The sequence below is a fragment of the Hippopotamus amphibius genome, chromosome 6 (genome assembly GCF_030028045.1).
Source record: "Hippopotamus amphibius kiboko isolate mHipAmp2 chromosome 6, mHipAmp2.hap2, whole genome shotgun sequence".
Taxonomy (NCBI): Eukaryota; Metazoa; Chordata; class Mammalia; order Artiodactyla; family Hippopotamidae; genus Hippopotamus; species Hippopotamus amphibius.
Genome location: NC_080191.1, coordinates 79,430,163 through 79,455,497, shown reverse-complemented (window position 1 = coordinate 79,455,497; position 25,335 = coordinate 79,430,163). Strand labels below are relative to the sequence as shown.

The following is a 25,335-nucleotide window of genomic DNA, read 5'->3' as shown; positions in this document are numbered from 1 at the left end:
AAAAAAAAAAAAAACTCCAGTTCTCAAAAGTCACTAGGAAGTACTTTTGGAAGAATAGTACAAATTAATTACTGCCTGAGGAGTAATATGGAATTATGCTTTATTATGTTAATGTTATTGTATTTGACAAAGTTTAGAGCACTCAGTGGTTTACAAAATTCTTATATAATTATTACGGGATCAGTATACATCACATATCAATTTTTTACCCTTGCTTTCATGCTACTTTTGAGTTTTGTAGTTAATTTTAATATTTTAATTTAAAAATATTTGGTGTTTTAATATCTTTTTTACCCATAAGAAAGTGGAATATATTTGTAACAGGTGGGTATACATTTTGTCATTAATGTAAATAACTGTTTATATATTTTAAATCATAAAATGATAATTATTTACAAAATTAGATCAACTTTAATAACTTTTACAAACATTTTCATTTTCATCTAACATTTAGAAATACAACTTTCTGTTTCAGTACTACTGCTGGATTCTAAAGCACAACAAACAGAGCTGGAATGGATTTCTTCTCCACCCAATGGGGTAAGTGCTTTTCATAAAATATCAACTTTTATTTTTTTTAAGTAAGAAATAAAAGCTTTCCTCCTCCCCCAGTGGAGTTACTCACATTCTTCTTATTTAAACTGTTTTGATTTCAAATATCTTGTTCAATATTTTGTTGTTTATAATGAGACATTGAGTTCTTTAAGTAGAAAAGGTATATTTAGAACTTGGGAAATGGATAAAAAATGAGTTCTTATTGTGAGTGGGACCATACCTCAGGTTTCAGGCTATAAATGTTAACTAATTACAGAGAACATGCCTTTCACAAACTCACTTAAACTTCTTTAGTTACTTTATACTTCTTTAGTATAATTGCCAGGTAGATTGTATGCGGTTCTTTAAAACAGTAGGTAATCTGTTTTCCTCTTTTGAAAAATGTTTTAGCATCAGTCAAAATATACTTGAAAAGATAACTAAAAATGTAATATGCTCAATATTTTAACATAAAATATGCTTTAAAATATGATTTAGATTCTCCAAAATTTATATTTTGTGCTGTCTGTTGTTATTAATCAGAAGTGAGGCCAGGGCATGTACATATCAGAGTAAAAGTCTGTTACAATACATGAGTGAAAGCCGTCCAGTAAACACCTTTGAAAATATAAGTAGATTCTAAAAACTTTCTGACCATGAAGTTTCATATATCCAGAAAGATATGTTGCTTACTTAACGTTAGTTCAGTGTCTATGTCTTCAGGTCTTACTTTAATTGTGAGAGAGGGCACATACTTCATCCCTGACTAAGGAAGACAGCTCCAAGAATGGGAAATGTACCCCACTGTTACTTAAGTTAATCTTCCATACAATAAAAAGTCTGAAGTCAAAGAGCATGAAGTATAAGTGAGAATATAAAAACTGTAACAAACTTTGCAGAGAGAGGAATGAAAGTCTGAAAGGGATTTTTGTGTATAAGAATATCATAAAATCAGTATGTCATAAGCTAGAAGTTAAAGAATGCAAAATGTGAACAATGCAAATCTGTTTGAAGTATTTAGATTTTCTATTAAATTAATATTTGAGAGATGCTTAAGATCATTATCTGTATTGATCAGACAAAAGCTATGAAAAAATGACAAATATGTTACAGATTAAATATAAAAAGTACACTCAGTTTGAAGTATGAGTGCCATACTTTTCTTGAAAGTGAAGTAGTTTCCATGAGTAAAATAATAAACATTATAGGAAGACATTCACAATAAAAAATGAAACACCTTTCTTGCCAGTGACAGATGTGGCCCATTTTCCACCATCCATCAATTAAAACAGAGATAGAGCATGGTTTTTATCTCTAAGGAGAAGTAAACTGATATATTATTGTAATATTTCATCCATGTAATCCACAAAATGATTAATTATGACGGTCTATGTTATCTTGGACTGAAATGGACATTTTATCAGTCCAAAGTATCTTGAGTTAACTGTTAACCCTACTTATCTGTAGGAATCAACAGATAATATTAGAAAATGGAGATTGACAATATATTCCATATATAAAATGGATTGGCTTACATGTGGTTAAATATATAACTGGAAATAAAATGTTAAGATATGTCTAGAAATAATTTTATAAGCATACTATAAAAGCATGCTAGCCAAATTAAGACTTCTTTCCCTGTGCTGTTGTTTGTATAAATCACTGCAATCTCTTAGAAAGTGAGATAACAAAACAAAAGTTGCATGAAATGCATTTATTTCGCCTCACTCTTTGTTATTTATACAATAGTTACCTTGAAATTTTCCCCTCAGGAGTAAATTTTTAAGTAAATATTAAAATTAAATGAGTGTCACTGGTAGTAAAATTTATTTTTCATACATTGAACAAAATAATATAATTGTTCTTGGAGCTAGAAAAAGGAATTCTTGAGATATAGTCCTTTCTAATAATTAGCCTTGGTTTCTTCTGACTAGGGAATTGTTAAAAAGAGCTCATTTATCCTTGGAGCTTTTCACTTTTTGGTAGATGCTACTACTAGTTTTACTTCTTTTAATAATTTCAGCCTAATTAAGAGACTAAAATCTGCTCTTCCAAATGGATGAATTTGGTCATATCTGGCTAAGTGCCATTCAAGCAGATTATAAGCAGCTAACTGAACCAGGAAACTATGCACTCCATTAACTAGTCACAAACTCCGGTTGTGTTGAGCAGAAGCTGAACGTGATAATGGGTTGTTTGCTGCATTTGAGGATCTTTGATGATATGTATAATAAAATTGAGGCAAATACGTGATATGTCATCACAAGAAATTTCTGAATTACAGTATATTACTAATTTGTCTGTCTTAGTTTTCTAAGAACTACTTTTAAAGGTAGATGTTAATATTTTACAGAGTATTTAAGTAACTTGATTTTTCTGATCAAGTTTTACAAATAAAACTCATTACCACATAGTTAGTAGTTTGTTTTCCCATCTGCTTTTCATGAAACAATAGTTTAAGTATTGCCTGCTATGTGACTTTGGATTAGAATACTAATATAATTTTATATTTGGCATTTCCTATTGGGGAAGTGACTACATGTAGGTGACAATTTCACTATTAAGGTATTATAAATACAAACTTGGAAATTTTGTAGTAATGGTAAGAAAGGACATAAACAACTGTTATTTTAGGTGAAATGAATTTATTAACTAATGAACAATATAGATAATATTATGTAAGTCAATCTTTAAATTGTTGCAAATTCGGCTAAGCTTATTATTTTCCTCTTGTGGAAATGTATGTTTGCTGTAGTATACGTTATATCAGCATATTAGTGGACATTTTTAAACATCTGATATTTTTCCTGTCAGAAAGCTTATTACTGAAATATGATCCAGCATGCTGATTTGCTATGTACATTTGATTGTCTGTTGAAAGCAACTTTTTTAAAAAGATGAACCACACTTTTATAACTACTTATTTATGGTTATGTGGCATTATGGGCAGTATTATATATAACACTGCAATAAATAAATAGCTCTGTGAAATGTTCCTCCCTTATATCTCATTTTGCAAAGATTGTAAAAGATTTCGCATTATGAATATCAACACGTTGTGGAACGCTTTTACATTTCTGAGTACTCTTGGCATTTTCTTCCCTGTGTTTTTAGGTACTCTCTAAGTTTAACATCAACACTTAAAATGTCAATGGAGTTATCAAAAATTCTGCTGTGTATCTGTATGTATGTGCATTAAATGGTAATTTAAGTAATTTTGTTACGTGCTTTAGTCTATAAAAATCATAAGCTCAGTGGAGACACTGGCATACCCAAACATGTAAAAAGCAAAACTAATACACCAGCAAACAGATAGTAAGCAAAATGAGAGATTTATTGTGTGCATAAATGATACAAGCAACGTAAATGATGTTCTACCACCAGGATGAAGCTGAACTGAGACTCTGTTCTAAAGGTTGCAGTGTTTGTCAGGGTAGGATTTCGCCTCTTTCCAAGATATGCGTTTGTGCTACACTAAAGATGCCTCATGCCCTTGTGAAAGCCAAGTGTTATTTTTTGCTGAATGACTGATGGTCTTTTCTAAATTTTACAGTGGGAAGAAATTAGCGGTTTGGATGAGAACTATACCCCGATCCGAACATACCAGGTATGCCAGGTCATGGAGCCCAACCAAAACAACTGGCTGCGGACTAACTGGATTTCGAAAGGCAATGCACAAAGGATTTTTGTAGAATTGAAATTCACCCTGAGGGATTGTAACAGTCTTCCTGGAGTCCTGGGAACTTGCAAGGAAACCTTTAATTTGTACTATTATGAAACAGACTACGACACTGGCAGGAATATAAGAGAAAACCTCTATGTAAAAATAGACACCATTGCTGCAGATGAAAGTTTTACCCAAGGTGACCTTGGTGAAAGAAAGATGAAGCTTAACACTGAGGTGAGAGAGATTGGACCTTTGTCCAAAAAGGGATTCTATCTTGCCTTTCAGGATGTAGGGGCTTGCATAGCTTTGGTGTCGGTCAAAGTGTACTACAAGAAGTGCTGGTCCATTATTGAGAACTTAGCTATCTTTCCAGATACAGTGACTGGTTCAGAATTTTCCTCTTTAGTCGAGGTCCGAGGGACATGCGTCAGCAGTGCAGAGGAAGAGGCGGAAAACTCCCCCAGGATGCACTGCAGTGCAGAAGGAGAATGGTTAGTGCCCATTGGAAAATGTATCTGCAAAGCAGGCTACCAGCAAAAAGGGGACACTTGCGAACGTAAGTAATATGTGCTATTAACATTTCACTTTGCACTTTTTTCTAGTTGAATATCAGAGATTTTAAGTCATAATGATTATTTGAACAGGTGAGTCTGCTCTGCACCAGCAGCCCGATTCAGTAGATCTTAAGCAAAGTCACTATTGAATTTAGCAGTGATTCACCACAGTGAGATCTGCACTAAGCAGGCAGTAAATATTGCAATAAATGTTGGTGATAATGATATTTCTTACTAAAATTTAGTTGGCCCTATGCTTGACATCGAAGACAACAGTTGCCCGTTGGGCTGTGAGATTTAAGAGAGGAGATTAGGCCGAGTGAGGTGACATTAATTAGGATTTTATGATTGTATGATTTCTTCTGTTTTGAAACCCATATTGTCTGGCCTTGTGGGTAGCAGGGAAAGGAGGTTAAGGGGTCAGCCAACAAGAGTTCTACTCATAGGCAAGACACATGCAAATAGATTTACAAACTTTTAGAATTATTTTTTGTAAGTACTAAAAGATGGATACAAAAATCGTCAAATTTCACTTGCTAAATCTCTGAGGTTGCTTCTGCCAAAGCCATATTTCTTTCCTGGACTAAATAATAAAAGGCGTATTTCTCTGATAAGTCATGCTATAGGTGGACCACATTTTTGTGGAAGTGGGACAAAGTAAAATTTTATTCAGTAGTTATCGAATACATCAGCTGGATGTTTTCTGTTTGTTTTGAAATAATAATAGCATATGAATTTGTGAACTTTTCCTTTGTCTAGTAAAACTGAATTTTCTCTTACACAGCTTTATGTGGTCATAGTAATTGGCCAGTATTTTTCTGTTTAAAACTCTGTCACAGGGACCTTCAAAATTAATGGATATTTTTCTGTTTGTGGATATCCTGAAAATATAATAAGGTTATATTACTTATATCTCTTATAACGTAGAAAACATATGTTCCCCAAAATAACTTTTATATATTCTTTGTACCCCTAAGCCAGCTGCATAATTTTAACATTTGTACATCCTAGTTAATTTAGAGGGAATTGTAGCTTTATTATAACTAAATGTTTTTGCTAATTTATTAGGTGCAGATACTCTTCTGTGTGCTTTACACATACGAGTTAATTTAATGAGATAGATAACGTTATCATGTCTATTTTACAGAAAAAATGTGGGGCTGTCATGGGTACTTTGCTGCTTGCAGTTACTTTAGTAAGTAATATTTGTCCTAGCTTAGATTCAAACTCAGGGCGTTTTGATTCCAGAGCCAGACTTTTAGTAACAGTATTGCCCTGGTTTCCATCAGAAAGCAAGTAGAATCCTAGCAAATATTATTGTTTCATTGCTGAACTTAAATGCCTTGGTCCTAGTAATTTGTTATGTAAATCATATTACTTCCCCATAAAATTCTCATTTTAGTAGAACATTCTGAGAAATAATTTAACACATTTTTAGATTTGTGTTGTCTAATAAGGTAGCCGATGGCCACATGTGGCTCTGAGATTCTAAAAAGTGGCGATTCAAAATTGAGATGTGCTGTAAGTATGAATTACATACTGAGTTTCAAAGATTTAGTACCCAAAAAAAAAGAATGTGACAAACTAGTAATTTTCTATGTTACTTAGATAATGAAAGAATAATACATTAGATATATTCAGTTAAATAAAATGTAATATTAAAATTGTTTCAACTTTTTTTTTACCCTTTTTTAATGTGGCTATTAGAAATTTAAGAATTACATAAGTGGCTCACATTATATTTCTACTGGACACACTATGTAGAGAGAGTAATTGAGCAAATATATTTTTTCTCTACTGGTTGAAGAGTTAAATACTTCATGTGAATGGCCGCTAGTGTATAAAATGCCTATAACCCAACACTCGATAATCATTCCTACCATAGCTGACATTGTGAAGTGAACTCTGAGCTAATCAAATAGAGATGCTGTAGGTTCTGGTCCCATTGACCAGTTTAGCAGCCCCCTTTGACATTCCCTGAATGAGTCAAACCTATCTACCCACTGTCCTCTTCCCCTTTCCCTCACTAGTAGTATTTCTTATTGAGTAGAACATCCTGCAGGTTCCTTATGTGTGGGAATCAAAAACTGATGGAGATTTATTACTACTAATAGGCAGAATGCTATTCCACTCGGTAAGTATAGAAATATTCTTAGTGAACTAATTAATTCAATGAAAAGGAATGTTCTCATTGACTGGAAATTAACAACAAGTACTTGAAAATGATGGTGAATTCAACAATAACTGTTTATAAGAACATTTTAACAACACACTATTACAATTCAGCTGTGAAAGCAGCTGGTTTCAGTAGTGTGCAGATTTTGATTGATGTGAAAGTGGAATTTAAAATGTTTGCATAATTAAAAATGGGACACATAAAAATACATATAAAAGTGCACCATTAAATTTGTCTAAAAAGAAACTAAGAAATAACATTAAAGGTCTTGTTCTTTTAAGGTTTAAAAAATTTTAAAACAAATTATAGTCTTTTTCGTTTTATTTTGTATAACGTAACTCAGATGATTTCTACATTTACTTGTGAAGACAAACAAACAGGAACTGTTTGACTTCTGTATTTCTAAGTGTAGAATTTAGTAAGAAAAGCAGTCTTTGCGGTAAGGAAGTATATTTACCGTGAAGACTCCAATTTTTTCTAAATGAGCAAAATCATCTCATTAAATGTTGTACTATTAAGATTATTCACATTCATTTATTTTGGTTTCAAGAATTGGAACCACATTTGAGTATCAAAATTATTGTCACCTGCAAACTGCACCAAATTACTTAAAAATAAAGTAAAATTAGTTCACTGTTACCTACATTAATTCTGCATTGGAATGGGTAGGATTAGGTATTACTAGTGAGAGTTCATTAAAAACGTGATTAAAAGACTCAAGATGCCTCCCTATGGTTCAGCTGAAAGAGGATGTGCGCACTGTTATAAGTCAGGTAAATTATCTGTCATGTAACTTTCTTAATTTTTAACCTTACCGATGTTGACAAAGGAATTAAATACCTTATACTTAACTGTGGCACTGTGTTCGTTTGCAAAAACACTTCCCTCCTTGGCATAATTCCAGTGCATTGCTGTGAGAATACTTGCCTCTGGATTCAATCCTATTTCTCCTGTTTCCTTTCAGTGGTCCTGTTAAGAGTTTGACAACAAATTCCAGTCCCACATTGAGGAAAACTAAAGCGTTTGGGAGAGGATGCTAGTGAGCCCCTAGCCAAATGAGGGTGGTTAGGCACTTAAAGGCAGGGTTATCTGGGCACTTTCTAGAATGGCAGCACATCGTGATGCATGCTAAAGTGTAGTTGGAAATATGAACAGCTGTGAAAACTGATCACAGTTGTGATCAATTGATGTAAAAGCTCTTACTTCTTTGTGATTTTGGAAAAAAAATAACAATTTTGAAAATCACATTTGTCAAATCTACTATTATATGGAGAACTTTTGTCTAATTTCTTTAACATAGTGCATTTATGAAAACATCTCTTTGTAGTCATTTAAAAATATAATTCCAGATAGCATGCTTCGATTGTCAAAAAGTCCTTTTGAAAATATTTAGCATATCAGTTACCTCACAACTTCTGTGCAAACTAACCGACACATTTGGATAAAAAACATAGTCACTTAAAAAATTGAGAGCAGATTTTCTTTTACATATATAAATATTTTTAGAAGACTAACAAAATTATGTTCTGAAATATAATTTGAAATTTTTGGAACTTTCGCACAATTTTATTCCATTTAAAAAGTAGAATAGGATTTCTCAAAGTGTGGAGCTTGGTATTATAACTTGAATTTGTATAAGTAATGTGTAGTTTACACTGAAAAATCATGTTCATTTTTCTCATTTAATCCTTACCACACTGCTAAGAGATAGAAAGGTTTTTTCCCTGTGTTTCAATTTAGGAAGAAACTGAAGCTCGGAGATGTTAATAAGTAACAAAATTGAATGAGAATCCAGGATCCTGTTCATCAGTTCAAGTCTTTTTTCCCTACTACACCACACTGTTCCCTAAAATTTGTCCTGGACTTCAACCGGTGGATTTTAGTTACTGAAGAACTGATGAAACTTTATTCGAAGTAGCATGACTGTGAGACTAGTTTGCTGGGGATAATTGTTTTACTTATTACCCTGTGTCTTTTTGCTTTCAGAAGTGTTCTAATTTGGATGATAAAATACATGGTCAACCTAATTGTAAAAAATATGATCCAGTTGACATGCACATACATCAGAACACAGAGATGTGAGCTGCTTGCTTTATTTTCGTTGCTTAATTTTAATTTTCTGAATTAAAATACTTAGTAATTTTTTGATGATTTCATGTAAAAGGGAATTCAAGTAATCATAGATTTCTAGTTTTTATCATAAGCAATTTCCCTAATAGTTGCTTCTTAATATTTTCTGTTATCAAGTTAACAGATATATCATTATTTTAATAATATATAACTTATGGACATATAACATGTTATATGTTACTTCAGTAATTAAAACATTCATTTCAATTTAATAGCATTTATAATATTGAAATCTGTGTTTGATTAGGTTTTTTGAAAAGCATGTGTTTTTTTCACAGAAAAGAAACATGTAATTTGTACCATTACTTTTCATGATAACAAATGTCTTTATAACATACAGTATTTATAATCAAATATATACAGAAATGTAAGGTACACTGTAGGGTTAATAGCTCAGATGCTGGAGTCACAGAGCTCTTAAATTCTGGCTCAACTATATACCAGGTGCATAAACTAGGACAGTCTCTCTAAGTCTTAGTTTCCTTAAGTATAAATGGGGCTAACAAAAATAGTACCTGCCTCATAGAGTTCTTGTCGGAAGTGAATGAAATAATGCATGTAGAAACCCTAAGAGTAGTATCTGGGACATAGCAGATAATCAGTGAATGCTTGCTATTATCTTGTTATGAATCATGTAACAAGGAGTTGGCTAAGTAAAGAAATTTCATGGCAGTGAGTGAATGAACATAGATCACAAAGGCCACAAATAGTTAAATATCCTTTAAGGCAGTAATCTCATCCCTGGTAATTTACCAAGGAAGATATTTCAGTGAAAGAAAAGAACTTTTTATAAAAGCTTTTTTCCCCCAGCAATGTATATAATTTGAAATATTAAAAATTATCTCAATGTCCAAAGTTAAGTGCATCATCTTGATTGAAATTAGTCCTTAAAGTATCAACAAGGTGATACAGGAATTTTAAATTGTCTTATTAATAATTTTGCATGGAAGATAAAGAATAAAACGTTGTACACCCTAATATTTAGAATTAAGCATATGTGTCAGGAAGAGAATTGATGGGAGCAGAAGTATCGTCACAGTGAATGTGTCAGAATGCTGAAATAGTGGGTGGTCTTCTTACTCTGTGTTTTTAGAATTTCTTGAGCGTTAACCTTTTTAAGCAATATAATTATAGGTTTTATGTAACCTGGTAGCTCATATGAAGACAACTTGAATCATGTCTCCAAAATATGAGTTTTTAAGTTAGCATCTGTATAAAGCACAGGGCTCAGGCAATAGAAACATAGTAAATGGCAGGTGTAGTTTAAAACGATTTAAAAGAGGGGAGATTCAAGGCGTTCAACAAAAACAGGTCATAGATTTTGTTTGTTTTTAAATTATTAATAGATGGCAAGAGCTGTTCTAAGTTTTTCACTTGTATTAGTTCATTTAGTCTTATAGAGAGGTGTTCTAACCCATTTAATCTACTAGGTAGGCACTTTTGTTACCTAATTTAAAGCAGAAAAACATATTTAAAAGTATGTAAAACATAAAAGTTTTACATTTTATGTGTTAAATTATATTTTCATAAATGATGCGTATACACATTTGTATGTAAGAAAGCTGAAGCACAGCGAGGGGTGCGTTAAGTACCCACAATCACGTAGGACATAGAGTGGCCGACAGCTGTTTCATCAAGGCAGTCTGGCTCCAGAATCCCTGCCCCAACCAATACAATGGACTACATCTTTATAAATGAGCATTTATCTGTCACAAGGAATTTTTTAAAAAATAAAGTTTCTTTCAGGATTTCTTGAGAGGTGATACAAATCTGAGCATTTTCTTTCGTTTATAATAATTTCAAAATACTTATATCTCTGTCTTTCCCAACATTCTAAATATTTCATCTGCTTTGCCATTTTCTTTTCTTTGCTTTTCTGGTTCTTCTTTCATGGGGCAGTCAGAATGCACTTTGTAAAACACAACATAGACAGTGTAACTGTATTATTCAGAAAGTTTCAGGTCCCTAATTATCAATAAAAATTCCCTGTTTTGTAGGGTGGCATTTAAATCCTTCCTACTTGATCATAGCACGTATTCTTTTGTAACTTTCAGTCACATAATTTATCATGCTTGAGAGCCCTGTTCCCTCTGCCTGGTACTGGTCTCTCGTTCTACCTGAAGCACCTCCATAGATTTTTCTGTGATGACCTATCACTTAACATTTGGTCCCAAATAAACCATCATGACCTCTCACAATTACCTATTGTATTTTAATCTTACACATCCCCGACTTCTTCAGTGACCTCTCTTCCAAATTCCGGTGGTAGACACTGGCTGTACCATTCTCCTGGTTTTTACCTTGCCTTGCCTTTTTCTAGCCACAATGCCACCTACTCTGTCTCAGGCTGTTGAAATTTTGCCTTTCCTTACATTTCTAATTAAATGGCACTTATACCTTGTTAGGTGATCTTTCTTTGTGGATTCTTTTAAATACCTTGCCCCTTTCTCTCTGGGGATCGTCATATGCGATCTGATTTTTATCATTGTTTGCAGTTCCCTTTTACAGCTTCTAAAGCTTCTTAACAACCAGAATTTAGGTATAGTATTCTACCTACCTACCGTGGTACCTAGCATGGTTCCTTGCACGACCCAAGTCTTCCAGTAAATGTTTTTCACATTCTTAAAGACTTGGAGAAACTTGGTAATACACTCCCAAGACAAATATTTTCTTATTTCAAATTCATATCACTACTTAATTTCTTGTCGTGGAAGGCCAGTCTCTATGATTAGTCTTAAAGTTTGTGAGTATGAGAATCCATATTATATTTCATTTTGCTTATAGCATATAGCAAGGTGATATGCTGAGAATTAGCAAAGATGAACCGGAGTCTGCTCCAGATTATGAGGAATTTGTTTCTATGAGGATAATGTAACTATTTCTATTTCTTCATTTTTGTATTCCCATTTTCTATTTGTCCATTGTCTTTATGTGTTTTCCTTTTTAACTTCTCCATCTCCCTCTTTTAATGAAATGAAAGCCATTTCCCCTCTTTACTAATATTATATCTATGTCTTGAGAAAGAGAGTTGCAAGAGCTTCATACATTTTCTAAAATAAGAAGGTCTTGACGTTTATTTATCTTTATCTTATATGGGAAGTGGCTTTTGTTTTAAGAATATATTTGTTTTCTTCCAAATTATATATTGTAAATGTTATCTTGATTTACAAAACAAATGAAAAATAATAGAAGGAAACAAACCAGAGAAATTAGTCTCCAAGTTAACATTACACTCTAGTCGATAAATCAGAAATTACATAAATTCAGTATCACATTCAAAGATATTTCTTCTATTTGAGTTATAACTACATTACATTACAACTTTTATGTTCTTTAAATTATTCACTTCCAGAAGCTCATAATACTTGTTATTTTTAAGATGTTTTTGAATGGGTAATGTGCATAGATCTGGAACAAGTACCATCCCGGTGTACTCCCGTCCCAAATACCTTTTCCTAGGAGCAACTACTGTTAATCAGTTTCTTCTGTCCTTTGCAGAGATATTTGCTCATAATTCCTTAAAAAGTATGGAGAAGGATTGTTGTGATACTTAATAAGAATCATAGTACTATTTCCTTCTAGAACATTGTAGACTTCATTTAAAATTATACTGCTTTTTACTGATCTTCAATCATCTTTGTATGCACCCACAGTGCATTGAACATAGCTATTCAAAAAATAAAGAAGGACAGAAAGAAGACAGAGCTGATGAAAGTGAGGAAAAATAAGGAAGGGAATATGAAATTAATGTGTGCGATTTAACTTCCTATGATTTAGAAACTCAGTATATGACTTCAGAACATTTCTAATTATCCTAACTTTGGCAAGTATATGGTTACCCTTTTATATTTCTAGTGGAAGTCTAAATTGGCATCAGTTTCTAGAATACAGTGTAAATCAATGATACCTTAAAATGTTGCAGTTAATTTGACTTTTTAAATCAAACTTCAAGCCCTTTCCTCTAAGGTAATTATCACTAATCTATAAAAAATTTTATTTGTGATGATATTATATATAACATAGTTATTTACTACAAGTAATGTTATTATTTTAATCGGAGAAATTTAGCCCAGCTACATATTTGATATTTTTCTCTATGGGCATAAAAATCTGATTCAGGAATCAGAGAGGAAAATTTCAGACAATCCTTTTATTCTAATTTTCTTCACATTTAAGTTATCTCATCCAATGCAAAGTATGACACAAATTTATTTTTATGGAAGCATGTCTTCATGAGGATATTCACATTCTATTAATACGTGTTAATTCCTATAGTATTGATATGTGGGAAGTAAAAGGGCACATGCACATATAATTTGAGGTTTGATAACAATCTGATAATAAAAAACAATTCAACTTTGAGTTTAGGTCAAATTAGTGAGTTGAAGACATTATTTTTTGTTGTCTACCTATAATATCAACTTGGTTAAAAGTTACAGAACTTATGTGTACACATCAAATATTAATCCCTAATAATAGGGTTTCACAGGAACCCAGAGTGATACACACATCAGTTGAAATAAATGTGCATTATTTTTCTCAAGTTTTGTGGTCTTATGAAGAAGCATGGAAGGTTTATTATTTAGCGTACTTTGTTTAGTCAGAGGTCAATGAATGACATAGAAAAGAGGGGCAAATACATTCCGGGGCATAGTAGTTTGAAAAAAATTTTAATGGTTATCTTTTATGTATTGTGGATTTTGAATTTTTTAATTTAGTTTTTTAATTTGTTTAAATTATTTACTGTTGATAATTATATTCTTATTTCCAATGTATTAGAAAATTAGGAGGCTTTGAAAGGACACATACTGTGGTTTATTTTTTGTTTCATGGGTCATCCAGTTAACATCTAGTTTAGCCCCTCACCTATGGTGGTGTCAGCCTCAGACCTGCACTGAAGCTATTAACACTGAACGTAGAAATCTAGATCTGGGAAAGGGAGCACTGTGATGCTTTTATTTATAAAATATAATATTGATCACATATAATTACTAACTACATGTGTTGTATTTATCATTTATTAAAATTGGTTAACAATCTGTTATGATAATATCTGTTATACTTTTTAAGAAGATCATTCTTTCTAAAAGAGAGATTAAGCGGGGAGTAGAAAGATGTAGACTATATCTAAAGAATCACTGGTTATAATAAAAGTCTATTCTGAGAAAAAAAATGGATTAATAAGTTGACTCTACTAGTCTGTGTTTTCCAGTGATATGTATGTTCTGTGTTTGTTTTTATAGTAGTTTATTATTTTAGTTAAACTAGTTCCCATATAGACAATGACATTTAATGGCATTAACTTACCTAATGACATTAATTTAAACTAGTAGATGGGCTAAATAAATAAACTTAATTGATTTCAAGAAGCATTTCTTTATATATTCTATTTTTAAAAGGGGAAATAATGTATACTACATAGTATTTCTATTCTAGTTGACATTTTCCTGTAAAGTAGTTTCATCCTTGAAAAGAGATGTGAGATATGCATCTTACCCACTCAAATGTATAAATTCATTATAACACAAATGTTCTGTGGACATTCTTGTACTCCTTGAGGATATAATCTCTTCCAAGACAATTAGAATCACAAATTCTTGAAGGTTGAATATACCTTAAAGATTTATTAAAGATAAATTAGAAGGGTTTTTTGGAGGGGGGTTGTAATAAATGGGACAACTAAAGACCTCACTTATAGTTCTAATGTTTTATCTAACAGATCCCAAAGTAAAATCAGAACTTACTGTTTCCAGTTTTCTTTCCACTTCAACATCACACACGCACTATGCATATATACCTATACACGCATTATGTATATACACATATATACACATACAGATATACATACACACACAGACACACTGCCCACCTCTACCCCCACCAAGAAGAAAACATGCAAGTGAACATAATGGAACAAAAAAATTAAGTTTATTGTTCTCCTTGACCCATTTTTAGATTTCTACATTGCTGTGCATTAATCTCTTAATTTATGAGTGCTGAATAGTTAAGATTTTTTTCTGTGTGGAAATCTCAGGTGACAGTTACACAGAGCCTGAATACTCATATAGGATATTTTTGGATTATTGCATATTTTAGAAAGAAAAAACAAAACAAAATAAAGCTACCTCAGTAATGTCTTAAGTTTTGCTTCACTAAGCAAATAATTTATAAACAGATTTTTGCTTCCTTATTTTCAAGTAGATTGTTTATATTTCCTCTATTATAAGTGAAAGTAAATTTCACTTTTTTTTTCTTACTTTCAATTCTCATAGTGTTTTAACAGATCCTAAGAAGGTGAATTTTTGCAATTAGCATATTTCAGATATTGCGACTATTGCAGGTAAATATGTTTTAAAATGAGAACAGTGAATACCTCTTACCTTATCAGAAACCTAGGATTTTGGAGGGAGCAGAAACTCTGCTGTTTAACCTTGTGGTTTCTGTGTAGATCTCCCTCTGAGAAACCTATAGACGTTAGCCCCTTAGTCTTTTCAAGGACAGAGGGACAGTCAGGCTTCAGTAAAATCTGTTTCTCAAACTGACCTCTAAAATTAACACATGCTAACCTTAGACATTCAGCTTGTGAACTGGAGCTTGGAAACATGTGGCTCCAGGTTTATTATACGGAGACATATTTTAGTTTACAAGGAAAATTTGACAGGAACTTTTTAAATTCACTATTTTAGCCATGCTTCTTGCTGTGTCTAATGTTTATTCTGCACAAACATTATGTACTTGAGCACTGTGTTTTTCAAGGCTGAACATAATGGTTTGATCATTTTACCCCTTTGTAATTCTTTCCAATAAGACGACATTGCTACTCACTTCAAATTCAGACAGCTCTCTCATTGATTTTCAGGATTATTCACCAGGCCATCACTGTATGTGGAGTCATCCTTCTCTCTAATATACTTCATTCATCCTTCAGTGTGGTAAAGTGGATGTTCTTTCCCATTCCAATTCCCTCTGGTTTCTTCTGGGCTTTTTCCCTCCTACATCTTTTCCTATAGTGGTGTAAACTTTGGCAATAGCCTCTCATTTACCTTTCAGAAAATTCTACAATATTCCCAGGTTTAAAACTTTTTAGAACATACTTTCCCATCTATTAAGTGGACTAAAATAGTGAAAGTACATCTCCCTTCCTACTCTGTGTCTTTATTGTTAAGATATAATATAGCCAGCAAAGTTTTGCCCTTTTGCCATGACAGTGATTCTATATATTATAATTCAGCATTATGCATTTTAATAGGATTGACATATATACACTACCATGTGTAAAATAGGTAGCTATTGGGAACCTGCTATAAAGCATAGGAAGCTCAGCTCAGTGCTCTGTGATGACCTAGATGGGTGGGATGTGGGGTGGGGTGGGAGGGAGGTCCAAGAGGGTGGGGTTATATGTATACATATAGCTGATTCACTACATTGTGTAGCAGAAACTAACATAACATTGTAAAGCACTTATACTCCAATTTAAAAAAAAAGAATGGTCAATAAAAAGTTTGGACCTTATTAATAACTATTACTTGCGTTCATTACAAAGTTTTGGTCTAATGATGGCATATCTTTCTGTTTTTGAACTATAATCCATCCTTTCACATTTCTGGTAGATTTCATAATTAAGTGTAACAGGAAATCTAGTTTTTACCTCTTCCGTCGTTGATAATGTTCATTATTTGCAAAAAATATGAAATTAAGCTTTTTACTATTGACCAGAGAAGGCAGTTTCATAATGGAAAGGTAAAGTGGTAAATTAAAAATTAAAACCATAAATCATAATATATGGCAAAACTTTCATAATTTGTATTCTAACTTGTTTTGTTGCGCTAAGAACATAAACCACACTTTGATCAATGTTGAAAGTTATCGTCCCTCTTGTAACATTTAGACTGTGAGTATCTAATTCTAGAATTACCACTGTCAGTACCAAAAAGGAACTCAGTCAAGATGTGTATATGAATGCCTAATCAGTTAAAAGTTCTCATTTTTTTTCAAAAAGCCGTAACAGTTTCTGTTACGGTATGTTTAAATCTGAGAAAGAGAGATGGGGACTGAACAACAGAGGAGTGTGTAGTAGTAAGTAGTAATTTAAATAGTTTTTCCCCCGCCAAGAAGGCAGATTATGGGTGAATAACAAAAGAGGAGCAAGATCAGGATACTGACACAGCTTCTTCTGATCTTTAGTTTTTTAAGGATTTTCTGTCTTATATACTCTATTGCGGGGACAACAAACTACGTGTTAGGTCTGTAAAAGACAGCATAAATATTCAGAAGCCTGTGAATACAGCTCATTTAAGCTCATATGATACAAGCTGAGACAGGGTTGATTTGTTGAAAAGCAAAACACTAATGTATACTAGAGATCACATTAAGCACATCTTTTATCACAGCCACTTTTTTTTTAACCATTTCCTAATATGTAGGATGAAAAGAGCCATTAAACAAATGCAAAAACCAAGTCTGCTTTTGTATATAGGCTAATCTGCACTGAAAATAACACACATTTTATTCATGTAAACCTAAAGGGCCTGGATATTTATTATTCATTAATGTCAACAGATAGCTGACTGTCACTTACTGTCAGAATGGAGTCTGATAGAAGGCTGACATTGATTGATGGACACGCTCCTAGAATCTGCATAGGCAGACTGTTTAGGTTAGCTCAACGTAAAACCCGGATTGGGCATGAGGAATCTTGTTGGTATTTTTAATTACTTTTCAAAAAACATTGCATAGTATCTAGAACTCATTTGATTTTCAAGATTAATTTTAGATTTTAGCACCATAGTTATAAAAAACAGTTATAACTGATTTGATTTTAAAAATAATTCAGGTTTCTGGTGCTTCTGGGTCACATCTTGGATGAAGAATTTTGATTTTGTTCACTCTGTCTTATAGAAAGAGAAATCAATAAAATAAATAAATAAAAATTGATATTGCTTTGTATATGCATACCTGAAATTTTTGGAATATTTTGGAGGGAGATACTACTTAATTAAGAGAATGAAAGTTAAGAGTTACTGACGTACCATTTGTATGATATTAAAAATAAAAGGGAATATGTTCTTGAATTTCTCCTTGAATACCTATCAGCATTGTACTTCTTTTTAATGGTTTCCTCACCCTAATAAGTGTACTTTTTTTTAGTGATAATCGTTAATAATATATTTAGAACAAAATGTTTGGCTGTAGAGATTTTAATTGGTGGTTATTTTTAACTATAATTTGTTTGTTTTCTCAACTTGAGTGAAAACACTAACAAAAAATAATATGCAGAATTAATTTTTATTTCAGAGTATGGGAAAATGATCATATTATATTTTGGCTGCAATTTAACAGAAGGGTTAACATGAATTAGAATTGGTACATCCTTATCTTCATTTTTGTGAAATTTACTTTTATTTTTAGTTCTCTCAGTACCAAGATTGGTATATTTTATATATGCATATATTTATTAGCTAACTCTGCAATTCCAGATATGCAAATACATTAAATTATATCTTGCATGACATAAATAATGTTGACAGTTATGTATAATAATATTTTGAAGCCTCTGAGTTATAAATCCATACATACTCAAAATAGTTATTTTTCTTAAAATGTGTTGCATGTAAATCTGTTTGTAAGAACTTTTCATCATTTTATCATATGCATTTTGAACACTTGAATTTGAGGTTAGGTAGTTTCTTTCAAATTATTCAAACATCAATAACAAATCTCCAACATATTAAAATAGCTCACAGCCAGGATCTCAAAGAAATGTAATTTATTACATCATATAGCATTTTTGTTAGGTATTAAATAGTTTTATGTATTTTTTAGGCAGGGAAGGATGTATTTCACTGTGTCAACCACTGGTAAAAGGCAAAATAGAGCTCTGAAAATTATGCAGAATATTTTCAGGTATATTTGTTCTAAAACATGGTTGTCAATAACTACTTATGTAAAATGCCTGGGAAACCCTTTTTCCCTACCTACTGAATAGTTCTGTGTGACATATATCATGTACAAATTAGTCATCAAATGACAGAAGATTTTGATTTTCCATTTAGAAGTATAGTATAAGATTATGTAAGGGTTAATTTCGACAGACAAATGCTATATCACTTTCGTTAAAATGACTTTGGGAAACGGAGATAAATAGTTCAGCGCTTTCTGTGCTGACATGATGTTTGCCTGTCTGATTGCATCCTTTCCAATAGACAGCAGAGATACAATTACAAAAAAAGACATCTGTGCCAAGGTTTAGCTAGCCAAAAAGGGCAAGCTCTTGTGTTTAAAAGGTAGAGAATCCAATCGATGAAAATGTCTGGACCTGTTAACACCAATAAAACTGAAGGCCACTGGGAAACTCGGAGAGGGTCTTTTGTTGTAGAGCTAGAAAGAGTCCCAAACTATGACACTTTAGGAGAGCAGGGGCAGCAAGGAAAGTCATCCATCTTCTGCAGTGGCAGCTTTCTGTCAGATTCTGACCCTGTTCAGTGCAGGAACTAAGCCTCTACTGTTGACACCAACTGATTCTCAGCCAAGTGTAAATGAAGCTAATATTCACTGACCTTATGCATAGCAAATGAAGCCCTCTGTGACACTTAAGAAATAATGTTATCTGACACTTCAAAAAGTGAATGATGGACAGTGTGTGTGTGTGTGTGTGTGTGTGTGTGTGTATGTTTTTGTGGGTCAAGTCAACAAATATGTATTCTTAAACCACTCCGTATTTTTAGTTGGTTTTCACAATAGCCACAGATTTACCATTTTGACACTGATTTACCTTTGTATTATTTTCACGTACGTGTCGTGAAATTTTACATGCAGGTGTTCACTGTGCTGTAGAACACACTCTTATTTGGCTTACTTTAGTTTCTGATACAGTACCTAGTCACAGAAAGAGAAGACTCAATTTTCGCTAATAAAAGATAAAATTTCAAAGAGAATTCTGAGTTACTAGTTCACATTCAAAACCTGATGAGGTAGAATGTCTGTCTTCATGATTATAATAAATGGACTGGTTTCATTATAGTATAGCAAGACAGAATGGCTATATTTTGTTTATCATTGTTAAAGAATTATCTAAAACCTCTTTTCTTTCAAGTTAGTAATGTTTGTTACAACCTAATAGTCTTTCTTGATCTGTAGAGCAAGATATTCATATATTATGCTTACTGAGGGTTATATTTTAAATTGCATTTTATGCATTTCTCATTCTGAAAGATTTTTCATGGTACTTAAAAAAAAAATCTAACAAAAGTGCGGGTTAAAATGTACCAGTGGTCATAAATATCCATTACATGAACAGTAATATGTAGCCAGTGTGCTTTAAAGGTAAAAGAGCACCACTAAAATAAATTGAAAAAATAGATGTGATAAATATAAAACACCAATTTTAAACAATGTGTAAAATTCAAGGATTTAAGGGAAAGGTAAGTTAAAGCATGGTGTTGAATTTTCAAAGAGTTCCATGGAAGGTGATTTATCTGACATGGTGGATTTCATGAGAACCACCAGGACAGATCTGCATCTAATTGACATCAATCACGTTCGAACTGAAAATAAACAGTTGTAAAATATTTGGGATCTGTGTATTGATTTTTGTTCACCTCATCAGTCTTGTTTACTTGTACTTATTAAGGAAGTGAACATGATTTTTGTTCTACCAAACTTAAAAAGACAGCATCTGATCAGTAAGATATTTTTTTCTTCTTTTTTGACAAGTAACTAAAATCAGATGAGATCATACACAAAGTTTTCTCCTGGCAGTGTTCCTGAATCTAATCATACAAAGACACTAAACATGTGTTTAGTCAATTCTAATTTCTTTTTCCCCCACATTTGCCTGAATCTAAGCACCCTTGTAAGTAAAATGATGCTCAAAGACCAAAGAGAAATTACCCGTGTTGATAGTAACTTCACTGAGTTATGACAACTCTTTCTTTGTCATCAGTTATTTATCTGCCAGATTTAACAATGATGTACATATAAAACACAAGTATTAGAGTTGTAGCTTGTTTATGAATTATGTGTGATATTTGCACATACAGATAGTAAATTCAGTCAATGAATCATTTATTTTCAAAGCAGTGCTCTGACAAAGAGTAGCTTCATAAGTTTTGCTTTTAGTGGTGTTGGGGGTTGGGGGTGAATTAGGGGTTAGGGTTAGGGGGTGGGCTAAATTGAGCTAAATTTCATGTTTTGAATTGCATCCGTTTGTACAAAGAGTCTTTAAGATAAATCCAGTGGATATAAATACATACATACTTACTCCAGAAAGGACAGGAGCCTCCTATTCTGGGTATAAGTTTGTTGGAAGCAATCTGTAAAAATTTGTGAAAAGCTCTCTGGAGTACAGATATAATTTTGCTTAAACATTTTACGTTATTTTGTCATAGATTTTCTTGATTTCTTCAGAAATATCATTCAAAGAGTTTTCATAATAGAAGAAAATACTGGTGAACTTGTTAAAAGGCAGTACATTTTGCTTCATGAAATCACTGGTTAATGGATTTAGCCAGGTGTTTGAATCTACATTGAAAAGGCCAATTGTACTTTATGATCTGCAGAAGTCAGATTGGATTAGTTAACACTGAAGTTTAGAAACCAAAGTGTCATTTCGCACTGCAAAGTCAGTCTCAGCCCCTTTGCCCTGAGAGTTTACAAAGTTCAATTCAGTTCCATCCTGCTAACCCAGTAGAGTGTTTTTTTTTTATATGCGAATCAGTGTATTATGGTATCATAAAGACTTCTGATAACTTTCCAAAATGATTCCTTGTTGAATCATTTGAACTCGTGGCGGTGTCATCTCACAGGACTGCTAGATTTCTTCTTAGAAGCATTGTTTGAATTGGAAACTTTGAGACAAAGAAGGTACTAAACATCTTTCATGTACTAATTTGATGGAGCTACATCACTCAACATTATACTAGGTAGCATATTCACATACAATACTGATTTGTATTTCAGATTTTAGGATCCAAATAGTGCCTGAAATAATTGGAATTCCTAGTTTCCAATCAGAACGCTGTAATAGCTGAGCACTGTTGTTTGAGAAAAGATGCCATAGAGGGTTATTAAAGATGCCTAAATAAATCACGCCACTTCAGTTATGAATTATAATTTGCTAGGGCAGGTCTTAAAATGAGTTTCAAAGATCTTTACATTCAATCAAACTGTAGAATCAAAGCATCCTTTTCCAGAGTTGATTATAGCTATTGCGTTACATTATTAAATGAAATGAGATATTTTGTCCAACTAGTATTGGTTTCATGATTTTTTCTGAAGTAAGGATTGCTGTAGTTCATTTAATAAGTTTGTTTCCTTAGGTGTTAAACAATAATTCCCAATAAAACTTTTGTTTCTATTTATTTTCAAAGAAAAATTGAAACATATTTCAAGTAAATTCATTCTTAATTTTACATTTTATGCTTTAAGACTTCACCTGGGAAATATATATATATAAATAGACATGTTTATTGTTTTAAAAAATAATAAATGGTGCCTTATTGTGTAAAGGACAGGCTTGACATGCTTATGTTTTTAAATATGAAAGAAATTACTCTGGATTCAAAATCCCCCCCTGCCCCGAAGTCAGTCTTTTCCATGGTGTTAATTTTATATGCTGTGTTAAGATATGTTAAATGGTACTTTTTTATCTTTAAGGAACAATTTATGGAGAAATCAAGTAAATGGATAGTATTCAGTTTTAAATGCTGTTTATTTTTCATGTTTCAAAAGTGAAGGGAAAAAAGGGACAAGTTATTTGTAGTATAATCAGTTGGAGACTCATCAGGTAAATAGTGACATCTCTAACTGAGAGTTGTGGAAGTTGTTTTTTCCTTTGTGTCAATCTGGAGGGAAAAATAAACCGGCAGTTCTAATACCTGGTCTGACATTTCCCATCTTTTCTTGTTGAGGCAGCCAGCCAAAAGCACACATGGCAACTGAAAAGGTAACTATCCCTTTGAGGGCATGGTTGATTTTACTTCTGATTCTTAGTGGGCTACAGGGGTCAAGGATTTCTGGAGAAGCTTGACCTGTGTTTGCTGTCAGGAAAAGTGGGTGATTTTCACTCTCTATACCTGCGGGTCTCTAAAGTTATGTGTAGATTGGAGTTTACTCTGCACTGCTTTGTCAGCATAGCTGTGGCTTTTTTTGACAGTTGTAAAAGAATCCTGAGATGGGAGGAATTGAGTGTAAAAATTGCTTTCTTCTTTAGAGCAGGAGACTCCTATATAATTTATAGAAATTTAGATTGTAACATATATATTTTTTAAAAATTTTAGATTATGCCATTTTATATTTAAGAAAATTGTGTCTAATACTGACCGATAATGCTCTAAAGTATAAACATTATGAGTGAAATCCAACTACAATTCAGTTCTTAGGTTTTTTTGTTTTATATTTTCCGTCTCCTAAACCATGAAGAGTTTAACTTTTATTCTGTTTTTAAGTAGCTGGAAGTTTAATGAGGAAGTACTAGATTAGAAAAGTAGGTTGTTTTATTCCATTGTCCTTACTTTTAGCTAGTTAACCAAATAACTAGCCATCTTCTTCTTCTTCCATTTCTCCCACCCATCCTTCCTCCTTTCCTTTTGTTATTTATTTACAATCATAAACATAACATGGGTAGTTTATAATGACATAAATATACTCATAAATATATATATATAGGTTTCCCAGGTCAGCAGGCTTTATAGTAAATCCTTTCTCATCTACATCTTTTCCTTTGTGACTAATAAGTTATTCCTTGAGTTTTTCCCTATTCATGCTACTTCCCTTAGGCCCTCCTCTGACTTGTTCTACCAAGACATAAACGTTGACATGAGGAGGTCAAGGTGCTATAGTTTCATCTTGGTGACACCATATAATTATTTTGTACCATTTGCATATCCTGAAATGTTTTCTAGTTTTCTTTTCCTCTATTATCAATTGTCTGTTTTTGTTTATTTCTTGAAGAGTGGTATCATATTTGTATTTTATCAAGTGAAGATGATGCTGAAATTTCCATTCACATCTTTATACCTCTAATGACCTTTCTTGATCTCAAGGTAGAGGTGCATGTTTTGGCATCTGTTTGAGCCTCTGGAGAGTTCATATGTAGCGTAAAATTCCAGAGGGATTGCTTGCATTAGAATATACTCACAGTAAGGCTACAGGTACTAGTAGGCTAGATTTAAATACGTATTGAAAATTTTAAATTATTGCCAAAATTTAATTTTATTGAGAGAAAGTGATGAAACTGACAGGAATATAATATAAAGGAGGATTAGGGATTCTTCAGTGCTGCATGGAGAGTAGAAGATCAAACAAAACAAAAATATCGGCATTAGCAGCAATTCAGCACTAAAAGGACTGCTGGGGAAAGGTGTTTGGAGTATAAAACCAATTCAGTTTAGTTCAACAAATATTTCTTGAGTGCTTTTTGTTTATAGATAACTATGATAGATTTGTTAGGCAGAGATAAACTCATATGAGTTTATGCATTGCCCAAACACTCAAAATTAATGTTAACAATCTAGCAGTGAATTTTTAACTCCTTTAATTTCTGCCTTACAATATTTTTCTTTTGAAAATGCCTAACCAGTGGTAAAGGAAAGAACAGTAAGATGCACACCCTAATTGTTTTCAAACTCTCCAGTTTTTAAAATGTTACCACCTTTGTATTTGTTTCCCCATTCCCACTCCATCTCTGGGTGTGTCTGTGTGTGTCTGTGTGTGTGTAAATTTTTGGGGGTGGGGCTGAACCATTTGAAAACAAGTTGCTGCCATCATTATACTTAACTTCTAAATACTCTGTCACATTTCTCCGAAACAAAGGCATTCTGCAACATAATACTGCATTTCAAACTCAAGAAGTTTAACATTTATTACAAAGTTTATCTAGTAAATAATACATATGCCAATTTCCCAGTTGCTTCAAACCGTTTTTTATACCTTAATTTTTTTAAATCCGTGATTCAGTTAAGGATCCCATATTTGCTTAGTTGTCATGTTTCTTCTCCTTTAATCTAGAATCTTTCCCTCAACTTTTTTTTTCATTTTACTAACAGTTTTTTTTTTTAAGACTCCATACTAGTTACCTCCTAGAATAATGCCACATTCTAGATTTCCCTGGCTATCTGCTCGTTATTAGATTCAAGTTAAGTGTTTTGGTAGGGGTACAGTATAGCTGATACGGTTTACTTTCCATTGCATCACATCGTGTCATGTTGTCCCCTTACTTGTGATGCTGTTTGATGACTCGGTACAAGTTATGCATGCCAGATCCTTCTATCCTAATA

General features: G+C 32.6%; 1 protein-coding gene across 1 annotated transcript in view; it reads left to right on the top strand.

Moving 5' to 3' along the window:
- Positions 1-25,335, top strand: part of EPHA7 (EPH receptor A7) — a 166,314-nt gene that overhangs the window by 4,257 nt on the left and 136,722 nt on the right. Inside the window, 2 exon segments of the mRNA XM_057738446.1 lie at positions 476-540; positions 4,088-4,757. Coding sequence (XP_057594429.1) covers positions 476-540; positions 4,088-4,757 — 735 coding nt within the window.